Consider the following 25385-nt stretch of genomic DNA (forward strand, 5'->3'; position numbering starts at 1 on the left):
CTTCCTCCAAGACCATTTCAATCATTTAGTCCTCTCCTCAAGATCCCTCATTCAACCTTCAGTTTCAGCAGAAAATAAACAATTCCTCCAATCTATTATCTGCACATGCTCAGTTGGGCTTCCAGCCTGCTGTGAACCCACCTGGCCACTAAATCCATCTTTGTTTAGATCAGTAATTCTCTAGGTGTGGCACCTGATCAGCAACATCAGCATCACCAGGAACCTTTCTTAGAAATGCAAATTCTGCGCCCAGCACCGTGGCCTAGCGGCCAAAGTCCTCACCTTGAACGCCCTGGGATCCCATATGGGCGCCGGTTCTAATCCCGGCAGCTCCACTTCCCATCCAGCTCCCTGCTTGTGGCCTGGGAAAGCAGTCCAGGACGGCCCAAAGCCTTGGGACCCTGCGCCCATGTGGGAGACCTGGAAGAGGTTCCTGGTTCCTGGCATCGGATTGGCACAGCACCGGCCGTTGCAGTCACTTGGGGAGTGAATCATTGGATGGAAGATCTTCCTCTCTACCTCTCCTCCTCTCTGTATATCTGACTTTGTAATAAAAATAAATAAATCCTAAAAAAAAAAAAAAGAAATGCAAATTCTTATCCCAGTAAGAACAGAAACTTGGGAGTAGGACCAGCAATCTGTGTTTTAACCTGTCCTCTGGCATGCTCAAGCTTGAGAACCAGTGTTTTAGACAATTCACAAGCACACGCAAGGGGAGGCACAGTGGTATGTCGCCACGGCCTAGCAGCGGTCTAGGAAAGGCCGGAACCGCAACCAGACCCCTCACTGCCAAAAGTGGTTGCGTTTAAAACCTTCTCTCCACTGCTCCAGTCCCCACTGGTCTAAGCTTTCCTCCCCACTTCTTCTCTCTGGCACCCTTCCTCCCTCCCGTCCTCCTTCTCCCTCGTCCCATCTTTCTCCATCCACCATCCGTCCGTCTGTCATCTTCATCCCATTCCATCGTCGTCTAGCTTTTACTGGCTACTTTTAAATCGTTCTCGTCCAATCATTTCTCCCCGTGGGTCCACTTGGCACTACATGATAGGCCAGTGATCACAGCGAGGGCATTAGCCTATCCCTGTGACTTCCTGTTTACCTGCTGGCGAGACTGCCTCCGCCTCCTGGCCCTGGGCCAGCCGCCATCTTGCAATGGCCCCTATCAATCCTGGAGCGGCTTCAGCACCCCACTCCCACAGTGGTATAGTGAGTTAAGCCAGTCTGGGATGCCCAACTGGAGTGCTAGTTCAAGTCCCAGCTACTCTGCTAAAGTGAACCTTGACAGGCAGCACAGCATGGTTCAAATGCTCGGACCCTTGGCAGCCATACAGATTCCCAGCAAGAGTCCTGGTCCTCTTGGCTTCTGCCTGACCTGGCCATGGATGCCAAAGGCATTTGGGAAATAACCAGTGGATGTAAGATACTTCTCTCTATTCCTATCTCTCTTTCAAGTAGATGAAAATAAACAAAAATAAACATAAAAAAAGAAGACATGAGATTTTTATGATGTCAACTCAGGCACATTCCAGCTGGGATAAGTGGTAATGAACTGTTTCAGATTCTAAATGGGAATACACTTACTTATAACACACTGGCTCCCAGGTCAGCTAGTTAATAATCAAATCATCTAAAGGGGGCAAGGAATTGATGACAAGGAAAACAGAGGCCTTTCGTGGCAGATTCCTAGGCCTGTCTCTGTGGCACTGCCTAATTTAACCCTAACGGTTAGGTTACATCCTGCTTTGTAATGCTCATTGGAACGCTTCAGCAGTGGGAAGAACCAAGCCTAGGATGACCAAAGCCCAGGACAGTGTGAACACCTCTCTAGAATTTGGGCTGCCTGTTAGCCTGTGAGCCCACAGCCCATGTGGCCGTGTGGCAGGCAGCTGGGGCTCACAGCTGGCCCCAGGAGAGCAGTAGGGTGAGGCCCCCCGCTGCATTGTGCATTCACTCGCCATGTTTATAAGACATTATACTAAACTGGTTCACATCTACTGCTAGTAGTGGGAATGACAAAAAGTTAATCTTTTGCAAATTGAGGCTGTTTATTCAGAGAAGGCCAGGAGGAGCTGACAGCTATTTTGTACCTGAAAGGGTGTCACAAGGAACAGAAGTCAGACTTCTCCTGTGTTGCCTCAGAGAACAAAACTAGGACCAATGGTTAAAGGTTAATGGGGGAACATAATTGATCTCAAGATGAGAAAAATTCCTACAAAATAAAAACATTAGGTAAATGGAGTTGCCTTGCAAGGCCGCAGGGCTCTGCTCAGTGATGGTGTTCAAGCAAGGCGAGCCGTCTGTTGGCCCACCTGGAGGACGCCTGCCCACCAGGGCGAGCCAGCCAGGGAGGGCCTCCACACTTCTTGCAACCTTGCAAAATTCTAAAACTAGGCCATCCTACTAGAGACTAAGACACAAAAAACAAATTTCACTTCAAAATCACTTTAAAATAGTGCTTTTAGTAGTTTTCCTTTATATTTATTTGAATTCCTAAATTTTTCCTCATGTACTCTTTTGTGCACTCAACAAATAGGTGGCTCCTTATCAAAGTCAATAAAGATATTTTCAAGATTTGAATGTCACAAGATAGGGGGAAAATCCTTCCCAAGACAATCTTAGTAAGATTATCCAATGTTGCAAAGTGATATTTTTAGAAAGGTCTCTAGTGCATGGGCTATTTCACGCAACGTAACAGACAGCAGATGGTAGATGGGGAGGGAGAGAAACAAGGATTTCTTTACAGTTACCCAAGGAGTCAGAAAATGTATATATCAGGAAGAGAGCTTGCATGATTTTGCATAACCTAATTGAGATTATTATTATTTTTAAATTCGGGTTTGTTGTGCTAATTAACTATAAACATATGGTATGTAAAATACATGCTGCTGGGATAAATTAATGTACCTCTAACATACATCCATATTTCATAGTTTCATCCACACAAATAAACCTCCAATGGAAGTGCTATAAAGCAAACACAATTTTGCAAATTGCTTATCACTAGTGGTAGGGCTGATACACCATTTTCCCATCATTATCTCTGACATTTTACTCACAATGATGATGAGAGGCATTTCCAAATAGAAAATCTCTCCCATGGAACTGATTAATGTGATGAAGTACTGTATAGAAATGAGGGAAAGTACAAAATCTTGGCAATTTCTAACTTTTATCTGTATGCAAATATCTTCCGTAACAGGAGACGGAACCGTGTTAAGTGGAGAACCAAGACATTCAAGTTCAACAAACATTTATTTTGCACCTACTATGTTCCAGGCATCCTGCCAGGAAACAAAGATAAAATAAGACAAGAGCACTGGCATTTTCACAACTCCCTACAGACTGTGCTCCCTTTGATGTCAGTAACTGTACTGCTGGTTCCATCACTCAACTGGTACCACGGCCATAAGGCTTTAAGTCAGATTCCCAATCCTCCATATCACCTATTTAAAAGTGTTGTGTTATGGCTTCCTCCTCTTCACACAGACCCTTTACTGTATAGACTGAGTTCCCTGAATTTTCCTTGCCATCTTTTGATCTACAACAACTTTCTTCTTCTTTAAGATTTATTTATTTTTATTGGAAAGGCAGATTTACAGAGAGATAGAGGGACAAAGGTCTTCCATTCACTGGTTCATTGCCCAAATGGCTGCAATAGCTAGAGCTGAACTCATCCCAAGCCAGGAGCCAGGAGCTACCTCTGGGTCTAACACTTGGGTGCAGGGGTCCAAGGCTTTGGACCATCCTCCACAGTTTTCCCAGGCTATAAGCAGGAGCTGGATGGAAAATGGAGCAGCTGGGACACAGGCCAACACCCACATGGGATGGTGGTGCGTGCAGGCAGAGAACCAGCCAATTGTACCATCCTGCTAGCTCCTAATCTGCAATAATTTTCTAGAAAATCCTAGCAAAATATCTTCATTTATGACTTTGAAAGTAACCTTGAAAAACACAGCTTCTTATAGATGCTGAATTTGCCAAAGAACAGTTTGATAAAAACAAAAGGTCTGCCTTAACATGAGAACTGTCCCACATTCACACAGAAAGAAGGAAGAATACAATGTCAGGGACTGAGATCATCTCATTAAGATATGATAAATACTAGGCCACCATTCTGCCATCCTGCTCCCCGAGCAGACATCACTAATCAATCATGTTACTCTTTGTCACCAAATCTAGTATTCTCAACAAATTCTCCAGGAAGCCACTACCAATTTATCAGGCTTAGTACTAAAAGTGAAACTTTTTGTCCACTCCCTCTCTAGTTCAGTCAGCTGATTTTATATAGGCATGGAGACTGAGAACTGGGAAGATAAAGCAACCTCCTTCTAGATTAAACATCCTCTAAGAGGCAGAGTTCAGAACTCCCCATCTTTATCACATCCCTTCTAATCTGCCCTTAATAAAGCTCTGGGTTTCCTAGGCCTTTGATAATCACTTTATCCTGCATTCATCAAGTGCTTTATCACTGAACAGCCTACATAATTTATATGCTAAGAAAATTTCCAGCATTTCCACCATCCTTTTCCTTGAAAAGTATTTCCAAAAGAAACTCAGTGATTTGGGGCTTCTGACTGCATTGTGGCTTGGGGGTTTATAATCATCATAGGCAAGGTCGGAGAGAAAGCCCAATCAAGGTCTGTGTGAAACGGCTGTGAAGGAGGCAGGAGCTCTCCAGAGCTTCATTTGATGAAGAAGGTGAATGTAAAAGAAAAAAAAAAGAAAGAGATTAAAATAACACAAGGAAGAAAAAGAAGACAAAAGGCTCAGTGAAGAACAAGAGTAGGTTCAGAGAAATTTTTTTAAAATTTCAGAGTAGAAAAGTCACCAAAGAGGTGTTAAAACAAATAATACTTTTACATACATGATGAGTATGTGACAAAATCAGCTTCTACAGCATGACCATACAATGGGCAGTGTCATTCTTACTTTTATTAACAATCATGAAAAACTTGTCTTTATTATGGATTTTATTCTTTTTCTTTTCAGAGGATGGTTTTCATTTTACTGAAAAAAGCTTTCATCCTACCCAATCAGAACTTTTTCCAACACACTGAACTGAAAAATTATTTTTGATAAGCTTAGAGTTGGCAACTGCTTCCAGGGCTGGACTTGCGCTGTGGTGCACTGAGCCATGGCTTGACACACCCACATCCTATATAAAATGAGGAGGATCGAGTCCCATGTCTACTTCTGATCCAGTTTCCTGCTAATGTGAAACCTAGGAAGACGTCATCAGAGGTATCTGGTTCCCTGCCACGCATGTGGGAGATCTGGGTGGAGTTCTGGTCTCCAGACTTCAACCTGGCCCAGCCCTAACTGCTGCAGGAGTGAACCAGAGGCTGGAAGACGGCCTTCATCTCTCTCTGCCTTTCACATAAAATAATGAAATGAAATAAAAACAACTACAACTGTAACACTTCTAAATCTTCTTTCCTAGTAACACAGGCCATCTAAACTAGTGATGACTCGTCACTCCACATTCACCTCTCTCAGCGGCGGTATTCTACGGTGCCCTCTTGAGCCCTGTCACTAGCCCAAATTCTTGGCCACAGTGGAACTACTCTTCTCTAAATTGGGGTGCAATGTTTCTGAGGGAGTTTGTGTTATACAGTTTTAATGTTTCAGAAGTTGCATAAAAACAGTACCTGAGGAAAAGTTTCTCCCCCACCTTGGTACTATCTGGTAATCACCTTTATGGTAACTGTAACATTAAGGGCTGCGCTAAGCATTTTTACGGGTCAGCTTATAAAAATCCTTAGAACCTCATGAGACATTTATTATTCCTGTACTCACTGGTCAGCTGTATGATCTTCCAAGAAGTCAAACAGCAGAACCAGGCCCAAAGCCCATGCCAGAGTTCACATTTTTTGCCATCCAATTATTCATTTGACATGTCTGAAGCACCTCTTGCATGCCAAGGGTTACACTAAGCGGCAAGTGAAGCCAAGGGCAGCAATGCTGCTGGAAAATGGAAGCAGTGTCGTTGGGTACCATCATTAGGATCCATCAGCTCTCTGTCCATTGCAAATGCCAATACTATAAGCATCCAGAAAACTGGACGCCCTAACAAGGAGAGGAAACTGTGAGGAGAGGAAACAATTTGAGAGAAATTGTGATGTTAGCTGCCTGAGGTGGAGCTCGAGACGCCAAGGGTAAGATGACTGCTGCTCCACACATTTGGAAAGGAACCTGTCAGTGCCTCAGCAGGAATAAACCATCCACCAAGTCTGATCAAGTAACTTCTGTCTTACAGGTCTACTTAAGGACACTATACGAAATATGGAAACATTACAAGAGATGTTTATGGCTGTGTTCTTTACAGCACCTTCAAGGTGGAAGCAACCTAAAATCCAAAAGGGAAACAACAGCATAGCCTGTTAATGAAATAATTTAATACGAAAAGCACAAAGATGAGATAGCTTCCTTTAAAAAATGTTTACTTATATAAGGGGCCTGGCACGATAACATATTGGTTAAGGTCTCACCTTGAGTGCGCTGGGATCCCATGTGGACACCGGTTCTAATACCGGCAGCTCCACTTCCCATCCAGCTTCCTGCTTGTGGCCTGGGAAAGCAGTCGAGGATGGCCCAAAGCCTTGGGACCCTGCACCCGCGTGGGAGACCTGGAAAGAAGTTCCTGGCTCCTGGCTTTGGATTGGTGCAGCACCAGCCTTGTGGTCACTTGGGGAGTGAATCATCGGACAGAAGACCTTCCTCTCTCTCTCCTCCTCTCTGTACATCTGCCTTTCCAATAAAATAAATAAATCTTTAAAAAATAAATAAATAAAAATGTTTACTTATATAAGAACAAGAAGAACTCAAGACAGAATTCAAAATTGTCATCTATAATTACAAATAAGTAAAAAATGTTGAAAATGAATATGTGTAATGTATAAAAACTGGCTGCTTGGATGGAGTCACAGGTAGGATCTGTGCCTTCGCTGCTAGCATTGCTGTCTCTGAGAATTTCAAAATAATTTTCATAACTTTAAGATTAGAACCAAGAGGGCCCAGTGCAGTAGCCTCGTAGTTAAAGTCCTCACCTTGCATGCGCCAGCACCCCATATGGCTGCCGGTTTGTATCCCAGTGGCCCCGCTTCCCATGCAACTCCCTGCTTGTGGCCTGGGAAAGCAGTAGAGGATGGCCCAAAGTCTTGGGACCCTGCGCCCACGTGGGAGACCCAGAGGAGGCTCCTGGCTCTTGGCTTTGGATCGGCTCAGCTCTGGCCATTGCAGCTGCTTAGGAAGTAAACCATCGGATGGAAGATCTTCCTCTCTGTATATCCTCCTCTCTGTATATCTGACTTTCCAATTAAAAAAAAAATCTTTTTTTTTTAAAGATTTTATTTTTATTACAAAGTCAGAAATACAGAGAGGAGGAGAGACAGAGGGGAAGATCTTCCGTCCGATGTTTCACTCCCCAAGTGAGCCGCAACGGGCCGATGCGTGCCAATCCGATGCCGGGAACCAGGAACCTCTTCCAGGTCTCCCACGCGGGTGCAGTGTCCCAATGCATTGGGCTGTCCTCGACTGCTTTCCCAGGCCACGAGCAGGGAGGAGAGCTGGATGGGAAGTGGAGCTGCCGGGATTAGAACAGGCGCCCATATGGGATCCCGGGGCTTTCAAGGTGAGGACTTTAGCCGTTAGGCCACGCTGCTGGGCCCCCAAAAAAAAAATCTTAAAAAAGAAAAAAAGAAAACATTAGAACCAAGAGCTGCCTTGCAACAACTAGTGAGGACACTGCCAGTTCTAGGAGGTACAGCCGGACCTAGGTACCAGTTAATTTCCAGAAAACCGTCGTGACAAGAAGAGGAAGCAGTGACTACAGAACCATGCAACAACAGGCTCAACTCAGAAGCCAAGGAAACAAATCCAAGGAGACACTAAAGCGCAGTAACACCTCAATGGAGAGAGCAAAGCTGCTGGAGATACTGTCTCTATTCTCATATGGAACTGGACAAAACTGGCGAGGCAGTGCTGTGAAGGAAGAAGTCTTCTCTCTCCAGAAACTTCCACCTCTTTGTTGGCACATGGCTTGGGAACAGCTCTCCTCAGAGCCCATGGCATTGTGGGAGAGACAGTGAAGCACACCTGCATTCACAGCCGGAACAGGCAGCCCACAACCTCTGAACACACATCCACATGCTCCTGGTGTGGACCATGTGTGAACACACAGCCACGTGCTCACGGTGTGGACCGTGTCTGAACACGCAGCCACGTGCTCACGGTGTGCAGCGTGGCAATCTCTGAACACACATCACATGCTCGTGGTGTGGAGCGTGTCTGAACACACAGCCATGTGCTCACGGTATGGATCGTGTCTGAACACACAGCCACACGCTCACGGTGTGCAGCGTGTCTGAACACACAGCCACGTGCTCCTGGTGTGGACCGTGTCTGAACACGCAGCCACGTGCTCACGGTGTGGACCGTGTCTGAACACGCAGCCACGTGCTCACGGTGTGGACCGTGTCTGAACACGCAGCCACGTGCTCACGGTGTGGACCGTGTCTGAACACGCAGCCACGTGCTCACGGTGTGGACCGTGTCTGAACACGCAGCCACGTGCTCACAGTGTGGACCGTGTCTGAACACGCAGCCACGTGCTCACGGTGTGGACCGTGTCTGAACACGCAGCCACGTGCTCACGGTGTGGACCGTGTCTGAACACGCAGCCACGTGCTCACGGTGTGGACCGTGTCTGAACACACAGCCATGTGCTCACAGTGTGCAGCGTAGCAGAGGAACTGCAGAATATGCTGCTGAGAATAAAAGACTGAATCAGCTAGCATGAAACCTAGCCACACATCTGAATCTCTATAGCAAGTCTGTTTCCTGAAGCGTGGCCCGCTGATTTTGATTGGGTGGATTTAGTTTGGTGCTTAAAAACCTATAATAAGCTTTTAATATAAAATCACTCTAGGGATGAGTATTTTGGAACCAATGAACTAAGCTATGGATGGTATAATTTTAGAGCTTAATACAGTTCATTTTATATTCATTTACTAAAATCAAATGGGCAGTCTTATCAGACCATGTATTTAAGCAGAATATTCAATCTCCAAATATGTCAGAAAACAGAACTATTTACTATACCTGATAATCCAGCATGGAGAAGCTTGGGAAAAACTGACAAATTCGAGATTCAAAGAAATAGGGGAATATCCAGAAAATGGGTAGTTCTTTGTAACCGTCATCTAATGAAACACACAAATGGAGAAAGAACATTAAAGCATAAATTGTTTGACATTGAAGGAACAAAAGTCAAACCATTATAATTGAAAACAGCCATAACTGGAAAACTTCCAATATCAGAAACAATTGTTCAATACACTTAAATCCATACAAAAAACAATGTTTACCAGAGCACAGGTGAACAGAACTACAAACTACGTAAAAGTAATCACACCTATATGCTATGTCTGTAGTCCAGACAAAACCTAGGACTGTACAGACAGGCCAGGAAACAGGAAGACTACCACTGTGAGGCCAAGGCAGTCGGGACACCATGCAGCAACCCGGGAAGGCCCAGCAGAGGCCCGGGGTGGGAATCCTGGCTCGGACTCGATGTATCGTCCAGGATTTCAGGGGGTGAAACAATCCTTGCTGAATCACTGAAGGTTCTTAAAAACAAGTTTATCCAAATCACAGGGAACACAAGATGCAGGGAACACAACAATTATTTAGAGAGCGACACAGGCTGAGTAAGTACCCTGCCAAATTCCTTCTATATTCTGTCTCTTTATAATACCAGCTAGAGTGAGATACTAAAAATCCTACTTACAGATAGGGAATCTGAGATCACAAGTCATCAGGCTCGTGGCACTAGGAAGTGGCAGAATCAGAATTCAAGTTCATAAAGCTCTTTATTGCTTCCCCAATAACTCTGATTTTATCCACCGATTAGTGCACACAAGAAGAGCCAGCGAATGAGATACTTAATGAAATATGTCAAGCCGTGGATTTTGTTTGCATTCTGCTCCCAAGGTACACTATTTATGCAGTGCAATTAATGCAGAAGCTCGATCACACATGCCTGATACAATTTATCAGCTTGGAAGCTAGAAACTATCTAAAATTTGAGTGCACTAACTAATTAGATCATTAGATAAAACACTTTGAAGCCTTAAGCCACTTTAAACTGAATAATAAACCCCAGCTATTCACCCATCTGGAGGGCTGGAGAGTGTGTGCGCCATTGATAATCACTATTAGCCTCGGAGATCTCCTATGTCCACATTCCAATCCTCGCAAAGTCTAGAGCTCTGGGCCTGAGCTTGGGAATGCAAGCACACCTACTCTGTTCATTAATCTAACCCTCAGTGCCTAAACGGTACCCGGCTGGCACAAGGTGGCCACTCATAAGGAAATGGTGCCTGGCTGGTACATGGTGGCCACTCATAAGTAAACGGTGCCTGGCTGGTACATGGTGGCCATTCATAAGTGTTTTCTGAGTGAATGACAGCAATTCACTGCTACTTTTCATAATGTCCTGCTGTCTCCTCCAAAAGCAAATATTCTATTTACAGCCTATTTCAAAAATGCATAAGTAGAAAAGGACAAAGGACATCATGAAAATGAAGCCAGCCACATAAAAAAGTATGCCTGTTTAAAAAAAAAAACGAACAACAAAACAGAACAAACTAGAAATGTGCATTCCATCAGTGCTGTGACTCACTGGCTCAACTAATACTTGACAGGAAGTAGATCCATAGATGCACGTTTATTTGTGCAATAATAAGTGACACACCTTGGCTTTGACCTTCTTTCCACATGGCAATTAACTTCTTGAATGTAACAGCCAGAGGTTCCACCAAGCCACCAAAAGGCGGATCTGTCACCATAATGACTCCTTCTCCGTTATCGTCCTGTAAAAAGGCTCTGCACACTTCAAGGGCGGCCTGCAACAAAGCAAAATCCATTTCTACACCGTGACTGGAAGAAGGGAGCTCTAGCTGGAGCAAAGCACCTTCCACTCCTCAGTCTCAGGCTTGCTCGCTCCTGGAAACTCCCCCAAGACCTCCTCTTACCACCACAGGTCGCTCCGTGACATCCGAAAGCCTCTCTCAGCTTCCCAAGGTGTTATCATTGGGTTCCTTGATAAGTAGGTGTTTAAAATTGCAAACGCAAACACCATCACTATCAGAAGGCTACACATGTCAAACAATTCAATTAAAAAAAAAAACTAAATTTAGTAAGCTAAAAGCGAGAAACTCATCACCCATGAAAACTATCTAAAACATCAAATTCATGAAACAAAACAAACAGAAACCAGAGAACACAAAAAGGAATAAGACCTATTTTCGTTCATCTGGTTTGTCCATCAAGATGAATTCCGTTAAAAACAGCTACATGTTAACAGTTAAACACGTACACGTTTCTGGGTATCAAATAACTGACATATTTGAACGTGCACACCATGTAAAATTCTTGTGTTCACAATTGACAAAGCTTATCCAGTCCCTCGCTATTAACATATCTTCCCAATGGGTTGGTTTCCATGTCTTAGTCATCACGAAGGTAACATTATCAAGGAAATTTATCATGTTTTGCTTTCGTGAAATTAGTAAGTTACACCTCTACTTATATCTCCAGTCTTGGAAATAGTTTTCAAGTATTCATCTATAAAAGTAAATCAACACAGTATACAAAATGGCACAAGATTTTAAAGTTTAATGGCATTTTAAACTTTAATAAGCCTGTATGTACTTTATAATAAAATATATATTATTCTACCGCTAAATCAATTTAGAAGACCCACCTGATGAGAGAAAAAACGACAACATCCCAATCCCTTTTCCCTCAGAGCATCTTTATTAACTCTCTACTGGAACCTCTACTGCAGATGATGGCATGCCAAGAAGGTTAATCACTTTTCAAGTGTTCCTGGCACTTTCTTAACCTGCTTACACTAGCAAGGACTTAAAGCACAGATGATGATATTGAAAACTTTCAAGTCCGTTAGAAATAAAGTACAAAAAATAAAATATACAAACAAGTGAACGATGCCTCAATTCCTACTTTAAAATGTATTACTGCAAGGCTGGGTGACTGGCTTGGCAGCTACGATGTCCCCATGTCACCTCAGGCAGCTGGAGTTTGCCTGCATGAGATCTAGATCCTAACTGCATCTTCCTGCTAATGTGGACCGGGGAGACTGCAGGCGTGGCGCAAACAGCTGGGTCCCAACCACCCACGTGAGAGACCTGGATGGAGATCCCAGCTCCCAGTGTCAGCAGAGCCATAGCCTGGGCCACTCGGGCACACAGCGAGAGAACCAATGGATACGAGCTCTGTCTGTCTGCAGCACCTTTGTTTGCCTCTCCAATAAACAACAACAAAAAGCTTTATATAGAGCATTACATTTGGATCTTAGCAAAATGGCCACCTAAGTGCCAGCATTGCGTATAGGCACTGGTTCAAGTTCTATCTGCTTCACTTCCAATCCAGCTCCCTGCTAATGGGCCTGGAAATGCAGCAGAGGACGGGCCAACTGCTTGGACTCCTGCAGCCACATGGAGACCCAGATGAAGCTACTGGCTTGTAGTTTTGGCCTGGCCCAGCCATGAAGGTAGAGAATCATTTAAGATTTGTTTGGAAAGTTAGATTTACAGAGAGGAGGATAGAGAGAAAGATCTTCATCCTTTGGTTCACTCCCCAAGTGGCCACAACAGCTGCAGCTGAGCTGATCTGAAGCCAGGAGCTTCTTTCAGGTCTCCCGCCATCCTCAACTGCTTTCCTAGGCCACAAGCAGGGAGATAGATTGGAAGTGGAGCGCCTGGAACACGAGACAGGGCCCATTTGGGATTCTGGCACACGCATGGCGAGGACTTTAGCCACTAAGCTACTGCACCAGGCCCATAAATAAATATATTTTTAAATACTGTTTTTAGGTAAGAAACACTGGCGTGTAATAGATACCACCAATTGCCAAGGGTGCTAATGTTATGGTCTGTGGGAATCAAAGGTTTGTCTGTGCTTGTCAACAGAAGCTGAACTCACTTCTGTTTTCATGAGAAAAGAGCTTGACAGTTTAACTGACCATACATTCACATACAGAAACCCCCACTGATAGGCACATAACATTTGTTTATTACCTAGAGGGCTTCACGATTTACTATGAGAAAACTCCATGTGGGGAACATGTGCCTTTACACCCCAGGCTCATACAGAGCGCAGGCGCTGAGGCAGAAACACACATCTTCCAGTGTGTCCCAGATCGCTTCACAGGCACCCGAAGATACAAAAATAGTCACTGGTTGAACAACACACAGCAAATGCCTCCAAAAATACTTCGCTCAGGGAGTAGCGCGGAGTGCAATCATCGGAACAACAGTCTTCTGTAGATGGATCTCTACAGCTGTGGCGCTAGAAGCTGCTGTTAAAATTACAGTCAGGAAAGACCAAGTTCAATGGCTGCCTTCTTCAGGGGACGATACAGCGGAACCACTTACTCCAACCCTGGAAGGTAAATTCTATAAACTTCCAAAAACAAGTAACAGAGCAAACACGTGGCACAGTCAGGTAAGCTGCCACCTGTACTGACTCAGGTCCCCGGCTGCTCCACTTCACCAACTCCCTGCTAGTGCACCAGGGGAAAGTGAGTGGTGACCCAAGCACTTGTGCCCTGCCACCCATGAGGGAGATGCTGGCAGAATTCCAGGCTCCTGGACTGGGCCTGGCCAGCACCAGCTGTTGCAGCCCTTTGGGAAGTGAACCAGTGGATTGAAGATCTCTCTTTTTTCCTTTCTCTGTGTAACTGTGCCTTTCAAATAACTAAATCTCAAAAGGAAAAGAAAAAGAGACAAGTATAACAGATCAAGTTTAAGATCATAAATAAAACTGACTTGTAAAACTGTACAATTCCCTCCTCTCTTCCTCACTGCCACCACTCTGCCAGAGAATGCCCTCATGATCTACTGCCCAGTTTCAGCTCCCTGCTCACCTTCATACTCATCTAATCTGATTCCAAACTGAGTGACCACAGCCAGACAACAAGCCTTTGGGAAACAGGGAAACACTCTAGTTCTGCCTGCTGCTTATTTCAATACTTGGTTTTAATAGCTATCACAGCTAAAAAAGAAAATACATATCCCAACACTAGACTGAATCAAATGGAATGAATGCTATGACTATGCTAAATCAGGGGCTAATTTTTCAGTCCCAACCAACAACTTATTATTTGTTTTCACTTCCTGAATGTTTACTTATTAGTTGACATGGTTTTCACTTTCATTAGCAAATACCTCAAAGCATAATATATAGTGAAGCACAGTTCATAATTTAAAGAAATTTGTACATGCAAATACTATGGGTATGCTTCGTCTTACATTCTTCATAATTTCAAAACATCTCTGACCAACCTCCTATTAGATATTATTACCTGGTTTCATTGTAAGTTGTATTTTGTAGTAGGACTGATAAGCAACTCAACTGAGGAGTAGGAATAGAAAATATCAAGTCTGCTATATTGTTTATTCTCAGTGACATCATTAACATTAACATGAAATTTAAAGATGGAAGTTTTAAAGGTACTTTATACAAAGTCTTGCCTTTCTGGAGCAGTCTGAAGAGCTTTGGCTCACAGCACAAGTGAAAGGCAGACCACACACCTGCCCTGGAGGCCCTGCTGCCTCATGCACTAACTACAGCAAATCAACAAAGCAGAGCAGGACCTTGCTGGAATACAGGGAGAACTGGTGGGAGGGAATCAGGACAGAGCTCTGAGAGACGAGCAGACACTGGCACTGCCAGGGAGAACAGCCTGGGCAAAGGCCCCCACAGGACAAGGGCAGACGGGTTGGAGATGTGAACCTTGCGCCCTAAGCACAAACTGCAAAGGGGAGAACAGAGGGAGGTCGGGCGGGGGAAGGAGCAAGACTCAGAATACACGAGCCCAGCGGCCTGGCTAAGCATGCAGGCCTTTTCCAAAAGGCATGGGAATATCACAGTCACTTCTTCTTGTTCGGTAAACACACAATAAATGGACAAAAATAAATACCAATAAGAAGTAGATAAATCACAAGGGAGGTACTCCTGAACCTGTTTTCTAAAACAAGAGAGGAGATAATGGTCATAGTTCTTACCTTTCCATCAAAGAAATGGTGATTAAACATGTTATAATGGCAAAAGCTATCTTCCATATAGAACTGTGAGTACCTGTAAAATAATTTATTGCTAGAGTCACTTGCCCAGTCACAGATATGCAGATATACCAAACTAAAATGTAAAACTATAGAATTATATCTCTAACCAAACGAACCTAATCACAGTATCCCTGCTTCCTCAAATGTTGAGAATCTGCAACAGTGAATAAATAATGCACTTCAATTATGTCCCCCGTTTTGATAAGCCAGTGGTAAAACTACAAACTCGTATATAAAATACATTTATTCCCATGGACTTGAAGATTATATATAAACCATCAGGTTACTGATATTATTATGCACGTTAAGCTTTCAATGTTCTATCAATTAAAATACATCTCTCATGGCTAACAATTTTAAGGAAAACGCTAAATCAACATTTCTGCCCAACAGCTATTTAATTATTTTCTTCTGCAGTAAATCAAAAAGAAGTATTTAATACAAAGTTTAATGCAGATTAGTTTAATAAAATACACCTCTTAGTATGAGAAAAAAGTGAATATTTCTTATGTATTGAATTAGTGTCAGGAAAGAAAAATATCTGATTACAAAACTTCTTTGAGATATCAGTAAAGAAGCAATGTACCACTTTGGGTATTAGCATCTTACACGTTTTTGTTAATGTACTAGTAGGCAAAATTCAGATAGTATGTTATGGCTTAAATATGCATTCACTGGATTACTACCAGATTGTTTTCTGTATTCCTTAACTGCTTTTTTGTGCTGTCCATCTATATATTTTCCCCATTTCTGTGTATGGATCTTAATTATTTTCTTACAGGTTTCTGGGTTTTTCATACAACACAAAAACCTCTTTGCTGTTTGAGTAAAATTTGAACTTGGACTATTTCACTATGAAAACCCAACATAGGCCTGGCGGCCTTGAACGCCCCGGGATCCCATATGGGCGCCTGTTCTAATCCCAGCAGCTCCACTTCCCATCCAGCTCCCTGCCTGTGACCTGGGAAAGCAATGCATTGGGACCCTGCACCCGCGTGGGAGACCTGGAAGAGGTTCTAGGTTCCCAGCATCGGATCGGCGCGCATCGGCCCGTTGCGGCTCACTTGGGGAGTGAATCATCAGACGGAAAGATCTTCCTCTCTGTCTCTCCTCCTCTCCTGTATATCTGACTTTGTAATAAAAATAAATCTTTAAAAAAAAAAAAAACCAACAGAGTAATCACACCTCCCTTCTTAGGAAATCACACCCTGGTAGAAGAGTGGGGGGAAAAAATCAGGGACACATAATTACAAAATGATTTCGTGAACCAAATCACCACAGTGGCACTTCTTTTTTGGACAGCTACCCTCAATTAACCAAACTGTTAATAACCAGTTATCCAAAGTAACTTTTAATATAATAGATAGCCTGGTTTATCCTCTTTCTACAGCACAGTGGTTAAAAGCAGGGGTTCTAAAGTCACTTAATAACTGTGAAACTTCAGTATGTTACTTAACCTTCCTCAGCTTTAGTCTCTTCATCTACAAAATGAGAATAATAATCTTCTACCTTGAACAATTTGGTGAAAATAAATGAGATAATGCATGTAAAAGCTTAATACAATGTCAGGCTACAGAGCATGTGTTAAATGCTTAATATCATTATTTTAATAAATACTAGCCATAAAGATTTGTATCTTAATATCCTAATTTCCTAATAGGGGAATTGTGTATATGGTTACCAAAATACAGTCTTAACCTATTTCTTCTTGTTCTGAGATGGAGCTGGCAGAACAGCTGGCCACCACCCTCAGTAGACCATCCTGTATCATCACTCAAGATCTGTTAACACATCTGCCAATCTCGTAACTCATGTACAGGTGCACTGAGATACAACAGGCATGGACGGCTGAAAGAAATATGAACAATACAGTGCAACCTAATGAACACCCCCAAAACTGTGGGGGACAATCTCAGTTATTATTAATAAATACATCTTCCAAGTTAACTGAATTTCAATGGTCTGATTTTTAATGAAATCACATCAATGTTATTGCAGCCACAGGTCAACTATCACTTATGGGTTCTCCTGTCTCCCACTGCTCAGTGAGTGTAAGTAAAGGGAAGTAAAAACCCTTTTTGACATAACAGTCAGTTACTAAAATTAAAACACAAATGTGATGTACATAAAATTCAGCACAGTGCACCTGTCTAGGCAGCTCTCCTGCAGAGCCAGAGAGCAAACAAAGCCAAGACTTCAGTTTTAAATTTCCACCCACTACAAACAAGGAAGCATAATTATTCATATTTTTAAATTATGAAAAGTCACCCAAGATTGCCCTCTTAAAATGAAATTGGCTGCAAAGAATTATTCTCTCTATTGAATAAAGCAAACAAAACTAATCAGCAATGCAGGCACTTGAAAACTGCTCAAAAGGACATCCATTTAACTTGGCCATTCATTCTCTTTAAATGAGAGTTGGTTACTGGGTTTGAAACATGCCCTACACACAGGAAATGTAATCAAGAGCCAAATAAAATAAGTTCATAAAATAAACCTAAGAAATCTGATATAACTCTATTAGGATAACAATTTGCCAAATCGTTTCACATATTTATGCTACCATCAGAGCATACAGAAATCCCTCCTAGCAAATGTTAACTTCATATCTTTAAGCCACTGAGAAGGAAATTTATATCACATCCAAATGGAACCCTGTGGTGGAGGCAGTTTCCAGGCTTCCTACAGAACTCGCTGGGGCAGTATGGTTCCAGAGTCAAGGCCAGAAGCAACAATCATGAACAATCATGAACAAACTTCTTCCTGATGTAACTGTGGTGTTCACAATAAATTTGAACCAATCTTTTTCCTACCAGACTGAGTTCACAGACAACACCCTGAACACTCATTCTGTTAACTAATATGTTTTAGAAAAACAATCTTCGTATCTAATGTTGACTTTCACAGAACTGACTCTGCAACAGATGATCAAAAAACAAACCTCCAATCTCTGGAATAGAATAATCTCTGTCTGCAATGCACACAGGGAACTTTAAATCGATAGAAAATGCAAATAAATATCAATGTATTCCATAACTATTAATATACAAAAAGTTTATCGGTGTGTGTATATACACACATATAAGCATCAATATATCCTATAAATTACAAATGCACATAGAGAAGTGTATATATATAATAAATATCAATATATTCCATGAATTTTAAAATAACTTTGTTCACATCCCCTACTTTTATCAGAAGGCTATATCCAAGAAAGCTAAAGCCACAGGCAAGGCATTAAAGATGAAATAAATTAGAATAAAAGTAATAAGACTTACTTTTTCCTTTCAATAACAAAAGATAGTCAACATTAAGATAGGTCAAAACTGAATATACATTTCTCTAAAAAGGTAAGCAAATGGCCCTTAAGAAGATGGAAGGATGCCCAAGATCACCACAACCACTCGGGAAATGCAACAAAGTCACTACAAATCACTTTCCAAAAGACAAAAGCAAGCATGTGGAGAAATAACCCTTGCACATTTCTGTTGGGAATGTAATACAGAAAACAGTTCAGTGCTAACCTTTAACTTGCTAATGCCACTCCCAGTGATGGTACCCTGTGGTGGACTGAATTATATATAGCCCACCCAAAATCCTTATTTTGCAGTTATACCCTCCAGCGCTTCAGAATACGAACTTTTAGAGGCAGGGCCTCAAGAATGCAAAGAATACGGCCATTAAGTAAAAAATAAAGCCGTTAGTGTGGGTTCTGAACCAATGTGACTGATACAAGAAGAGGAAATTTGGACAGACAGGATGCGTGCACACAGAGAACAGACCACTTGCCGAGACAGTGACAAGGTGGCTGTGAGTTGCATGGTAACTAATGTGTTGGTCAACTGCCAAATTCTCTCCCAAGAAGAGATCTCAGGAGAAACTTTAACCTTAGATTTCTAGCTTCCAGACTATAAGGCAATAAGTTTCTGTCATTTAAGTCAGTCTGTCTTCTGTATTTTGTTAGGGTAGCCCTGGAAAATTAATACAATACCCAAGAGATCTGAAAAGTTGTGTTCAGATAAAACTTTAACACAAATGGTACTTTAACAAGTAGTACTCATCATAATAACCCAAAAGTAACAGTAACCCAAATGTACATCACCTAATGAATGGAAAAGCAAAATGTATATTATTCAACCAAAAAAACAATACATGCTACAAGATTGATAAACCCTGAAAATACTCATAGAAATCAGACACTATGCCACATATTATATAATGCTGCTTACATGAAGTATCCAGATTAAGCAAGTGTATGAAGAAAGATTAATGGTTGCAAAAGGCTAAGTAAGGTCAGGGGAAATGGGAAGTGACTGTCACTGAGGGACGGTTTATTCCAAAGGTCATAAAAATGTTCTGGAATTAAGCAGTGACAATGGTTGTACAACCATTCAGTTGTACTGAAATAATTATTTTATGTACTTGAAATACATTTCAATTTTTGCAAAAGAAATAAAACGGTGTTTTAAAAAAAATAAAAAATCCAGAATGTTTTGGGTGCCAAAATTAAAGATTATTTTTGCTTCCAAAAACAAAACAAAACAAAAAAAAACAAACAAATAAAGAGAAGTAAGCAAGCCAAGGATGCTTGCAACTTGAACAAGTTCTTTGAGATGCCACTATTTTTCAAGTTTCCTTCTCTATAAATCAGTCCACAACAACCAGCTTGAAGATCATCTTTCCTTAATGAGATTGGAATCATCCATATAACTTTTAATGTAGCTTCAAACAACTGTACTACTGCAAAGATAACATTATACCATTTTTACTGAAATAAGTAGAAAGTGCCAAAGATCAGAATTTGAGTATTGCTGACAACTACATATTGTCTTGAATAATTCAGTTAGGGGCATGCAATTTCTTTACCTTTCCAACACTTACAACCCCCCCCTCCTCCAGCCAAATGCTTTCTTCTTGTGAAGGCTCTTTCCCGTGTGGTTGGTCGGGGGCTGGCCAGAGCACTCTACCTGCCCAGTAACTGCTCTGGGATGGGTATGTGGTCCCAGCCAAGCCAACAACAACACTTTAGAGTCTTGCTTCTGGAGCTCTCAGGAAAAGACTGATTCTTTCCATTGGACTGTTTTAATAACAGAGGCTTAAAGATGCCGCTGCCATCAAAGTGCCTGGCAGTGTGAAAAAAATGCCTGCAGAACAAAGCCAAGACAGGATAAAGTGGGAAGATAAGGGCAGAGCCTAACACTGTATGAGGCCCAACCACTCAACTAGACTGTAACTGGCTATCCCCTACAAGATGAACTAGGCAATTCTGTTTCACCTGAACGGATTTGGGAGATTCCCAAAATTCCTAATACGAACACCTTAGTATACTGGGAACTAGTTATTGATTCATCTGAAAACCTTTACAGACCAAGACAGGGAGATACAGAGATTGGGAGAAAGAGAAGAATAAAAAGAAACTGTCTCCATAAGACAAGCTTATTTATATACAAGTCCAATTGCAAAGTTAATTCCTAAGGAAAACAATTTTTGGAGCCAAACTATCTCGATTTGAAGTCCTGGCTTGATAACTTACATATTTGGACTCTAGTCAGGTTATTTAAGTTATTTTTACCACAATTTTCTCATCTGCACAATGAGAAGGATGGCACTATCTCTATCTTGTAGAGCTACTATGAGAAATGACTTAGAAAAGGCTGGCAAGGGACAAGCACACACTAGATAGCAGCGATTAAAACAAACATTATAAGAAGCCAAAAGTTAAATTTATACCTTTAAAATTAGGCAATTTCAAGACTCTAACAATAATACTTTAGGAAATCAATTCAAAATTTTTAAAAAGAAATTTTAAAATAATAATAGAATATTATACTATCATAAAATGAATGAAGCACTGTTACATGCTGAAGCTGATGAACTTAGAAAACATGATCTAAAGTAAAAGACAAATTTGTAGTATATAAACTAAAATTGAACTGTGAATGGGGGGTCACAGAAAGTGGTTAAGAAATCGCATTTATTTTTAGCATGTTGACTGCTCAATATCATGTCAATTCAATCCATAATGATGTTAATTGTTGCAGATGGTATATTAGTGCTTTTATTTGACCGGGAAGATGCTCTGCTGACTCTGCCCTCAGACCAGAGAGGGTCTTCCCAATAAGTAGATGGACTTGTCTGGACTATGGGATGTTGGACTCTATGCTTGGCAAATTCTTGCAGGGAGGGAACTTCAACTAAACTTGAACTATGGTTATGCAGCGGGGTGGAGGAACCCACCACGGGGGGAGGGTGGGGGGGAGAATCCCAGATTCTATGTAATTACAACACAATGTAATTAATGAATAAATTTTATAAAAAAAAGGAAAAAAAAATAAAGTAAAAGACAAAACAGTCATATACTATACAAATTCATTTACACAGAATATCCAGCACATGGAAACTCATGGGGACAGAAGTGGTTCCCAAGTGAAGTGAATACAGGGTTTTTTCAGTGTGATGGAAATATTAGAGGCAGTTACTACTGACGGTTATCCAACAGTGAATACACACCCATAACCACTGAAATGTTCACTTTCATACAGTGAGTGTTATATGAGCAGTACCACCTAAAAAAAAAACCTTGAAATTAAAAGTAGCCAATATTTGTGTTGTCAATCTGCCAAGAATCAATCAATCACAACAAGCAAATGTCTATTAATATGGATTGAGTGATTAAGAATGAATGATAAAACAAAGGTATTCCTAAGAAACCTAGTGGCTTATAATTGGACAATGTCAAGTTGACTTGGAAAACCAAAGAAAAATAAATTGTACAAGCTATGCTTTGTGGGGGCCAGTTATGTGATGGCATAACCGGTAAAGCCGTCATGTGCAATACATTCCACATAGATGCTGGTCTGTGTTCCAGCTGCTTCGCTAGTGATTCGGCTCCTTGCTAATGTGGCTAGGAAAGCAGTGGAAGACAGCCCAGATGCCTGGGAACCTGCTCTCCCTGTGGGAGATCTGAATGCAGCTCCTGGCTTCAGCCTGGCCCAGTACAAGCTACTGCAGCCATGGGGGGAGTGAACCAGCACACGGATACTCTCTCTCACTCCCTCCTTCTTTTCCTATAACTTTCAAATAAATAAGTAAATAAATAAATATCTTAAAAGAAAAAAAAAAAGCTGTGCTTTTTATTTTTAAAGATTTATTTTTATTGGAAAGGGAGATTTTTAGAAAAAAAAGGAGAGACAGAAAGATTATCCATCTGCTGGTTCACTTTCCAAGTGGCTACAACGGCTGAGCTGAATCAATTCAAAGCCAGGAGCTTCTTCCAGGTCTCCCACATGAGTGCAGGGTCCCAAGGCTTTGGCTCATCCTCTGCTGCTTTCCCAGGCCATACACAGGGCGCTGGATGGGAAATAGAGCAGCTGGGTCACGAACCAGTGTCCATGCGATATACTAGCACTTGAAGGGGGAGAATAAGCCAATCGAGCCATTGCACCAGGTCATAAACTATTATTTTAATAGGAACACAACCCTTGCCCTGTCTACATTGTTTTTTGGGAGAAGGAAACCATATTTAATCTATTTAATAGTTTCTCCAACAAATATTGAAACATTGCCCAAACAGAACTTTATCAGAACCAAATAAAAAGAAACACAAACCAGAGGTGGGTGTTGTGGTATAGCCGTTAAGTCACCGCTGAGGACCTGCACCCCATCTGAGACTACCTAGTTTGAGTCCTGACTACCTGTTTCTGACCCAGGTACTTGCTAATGCATGGTGGGAGAGAGAAGATGATGGCCCAATTGCTTGGGTCCTGGCACCATATGGAATAGATGTTCAGGTTCTGGCTTCAGCCTGACTCAGGCTGGCTACTGTAGTTATTCTGGTAATGAAGCAGTGAATGAAAAAAGAGAAGCTCGATTTCTCTTTCTCTCTCTCCCATTCTTTCTTTATGTGTATTTCTACTTCTATCTCTTCATAACACTCAACCTTCCAAATACCTGGAAAAAAAAAAAAATTGAAAAAGAAACACAATCCAGATGCCTTCCGTGCATTTAAGAACGTGTAGGGCCTGGTGCAGTAGCTTAGTCATTAAGGTCCTTGCCTTGAACGTGCCAGGATCCCAAATGGGTGTCAGTTCTAATCCCGGCAGCTCCACTTCCCATCCAGCACCCAGCTTGTGACCTTGGAAAGCAGTTGAGCACGTCCCAAAGCTTTGGGACCCTGCACCCACATGGGGGACCCTGAAGAGGCTCCATGCTCATGGCTTTAGATTGGCACAGCTTCGACACTGGCGGACACTTGGAGAGTAAATCAGTGAACGAATGATCTTCCTCTCTGTCTCTTCTCCTCTCTGTATATCTGCCTTTCTAATAAAAATAAAGAAATATTTTTTTAAAAAGAACATGTAAAAAATGCTAAAAACACAGTATCCTCTAAACATATCCTGAATTCTGGGAATTAAAACAATTAGAAAGTCTAAGAAGAGAATTTCAAAAATGCAAAATTATGGAGACAGCCAGACAAGTTTTACCACCTGTATTAGAAACGAAGGTCTGTGTCTTCTATATTACCACCAGATGGGAGTCAAGAACAGTCCTCAATCATTCTCACCTGTGTTTGCTGCCGCCCAGCCAGTGCTATCTCAGCCTGAGCCTCTCCCAGAAAGCCTGCTAATCCCCTGCCTTGAGATCCATCTAATCCCTTCACTTTAGGTTACAACCAGTGAAAGACAACATGTACCACATATACAAAAGATTGCCAAAGAAACATATGAACATATGAAACATCAAATATCTGATGGTGGAACGAAGTCTTGGAAATCTGACTATTCTGAGAAGAAGTTTCATTCCGTAGGAATTCATCTCTAGGTTAAAAATCCAAAGACAACTAGATATAGCCATAGACAAAAATCTAGAATGCATATTAGCAAGAATGAACACTAGTGGCCTCCCTGTGCAGAATACAGATGATGTGCTGCACATATAAACCTAAAAAAGGTGCCTTGTAGCTCATGACTACTTGTAAATGTTAATGAAAGCACCAGAGCAAATTATAAACCATGAAGAAGAGAAAAATACTTAAAAATAAACCAGAGAGACAATAAAGGACAATAAATCATATTTTGAAAACATACCGAAAATCGATATCCAATAAAAGGCTTTTCATGTTGGACTTGTTGTCACTTGATGCTGTCAGTCTGATCAGCTCATGCAACCTAAAACAATCAGTGAAACAAAGTTTAATCACAAACTACAAATGTCAAAGTAAACAAACAACAAAACTCATCAAGGTTCTCATTCAACCAAACACTGCAGAGAATTTACCAAGTCTAACAAAGGTTTCAATGACTTATCAGTAACAGAGAGGTCTAAAATTATAAGCAATTTAGGAATAAAACTGAAAAATTTTCCATGATGTGTGAGAAGGAAATCTATAAACAATTCTCTCAAGGAGCTCACAGGCGCAAACCATGCATTACCACCGCTGAATATTCAGGGCTGCTTGGCGCACCGTTTACACACTCACCTCATAGGATTATCTTAGTTTAATGAACAACAAGTGTGTGACATACCGGGGTGTTCCAACACACAGTACTCTCCGGAAGCCGAGGGTAGAAAGCAGGTCTACCAAGAACTGGCAGCTCCTCTCTGCAAACAGGTACTGGGCATTGGTCTTCTTGTTTTCTAGTGGGTAAAGGAGTCGACTGGGCCTTCGTAACTGGGAGACAGAAATATCGCCCAGCACCTGATGCTCACGGTGCTTATCCCAGTCCTCCAGTAACAGCAGCTGCTGACAACTTTGACAAAACTTCCTCTCAGTCAAGGGCAGAGCAATAAACTTCAAGTACCTTCAGGACACAAGCACGGACAGAGAAACAGACGGTAAGTTTACTTTAAAGACATGAGCTTTTTTGCTAATTTTTTACGCTCCAAACATACTCTAATTGCCTAAAGAATGCTCCATAAAGAAGCAAAGGTAAGAAAAGGCCACGAAATGTTGGCCAGAATTTATGACTGGCTGCATGCCAACAAAGTCAAAAAGAATCAGCAATTTCGTAAGAATTGAGATGCTCTAATTTAGACACTGAATGAAGATCAATATCCATTTAAAATGTGCATATAATACATCACTCAAACACCTTAGTATAACGGTGACTACTACCATGTTTAAATTTATTGACGAATCCACATGCTCTGCCTTTGAAGTGTTAAACAGCCTGGCTCAGTTGACAGTCATTTTAAAATTAGAAATTAAGATCATTCTTCAAGTTCTTCTGGCATACT

The 25385-nt window shown here is 41.7% G+C and overlaps 1 protein-coding gene across 9 annotated transcripts in view; it reads right to left on the minus strand.

Annotated features, from left to right (window-relative positions):
- Positions 1 to 25385, minus strand: part of ZCCHC4 (zinc finger CCHC-type containing 4) — a 52012-nt gene that overhangs the window by 12625 nt on the left and 14002 nt on the right. For 7 of the 9 annotated variants that reach the window (XR_009246311.1, XR_009246310.1, XM_004579169.3 and 4 more), the window contains 5 exons: positions 24674 to 24949; positions 24236 to 24316; positions 15087 to 15159; positions 10751 to 10901; positions 9097 to 9197 (listed from right to left, as the gene is read on the minus strand). Coding sequence is in view for 7 of the 9 variants with exons in the window: in XM_004579169.3 (XP_004579226.2) it covers positions 9097 to 9197; positions 10751 to 10901; positions 15087 to 15159; positions 24236 to 24316; positions 24674 to 24949 (682 nt within the window). In the remaining 2 variants the exon portion in view is untranslated. The remainder of the gene's footprint in view (positions 1 to 9096; positions 9198 to 10750; positions 10902 to 15086; positions 15160 to 24235; positions 24317 to 24673; positions 24950 to 25385) is intronic. The other 2 variants (XM_058670249.1, XM_058670251.1) reach the window with 2 other exon arrangements.

The sequence above is a fragment of the Ochotona princeps genome, chromosome 11 (genome assembly GCF_030435755.1).
Source record: "Ochotona princeps isolate mOchPri1 chromosome 11, mOchPri1.hap1, whole genome shotgun sequence".
NCBI lineage: Eukaryota > Metazoa > Chordata > Mammalia > Lagomorpha > Ochotonidae > Ochotona > Ochotona princeps.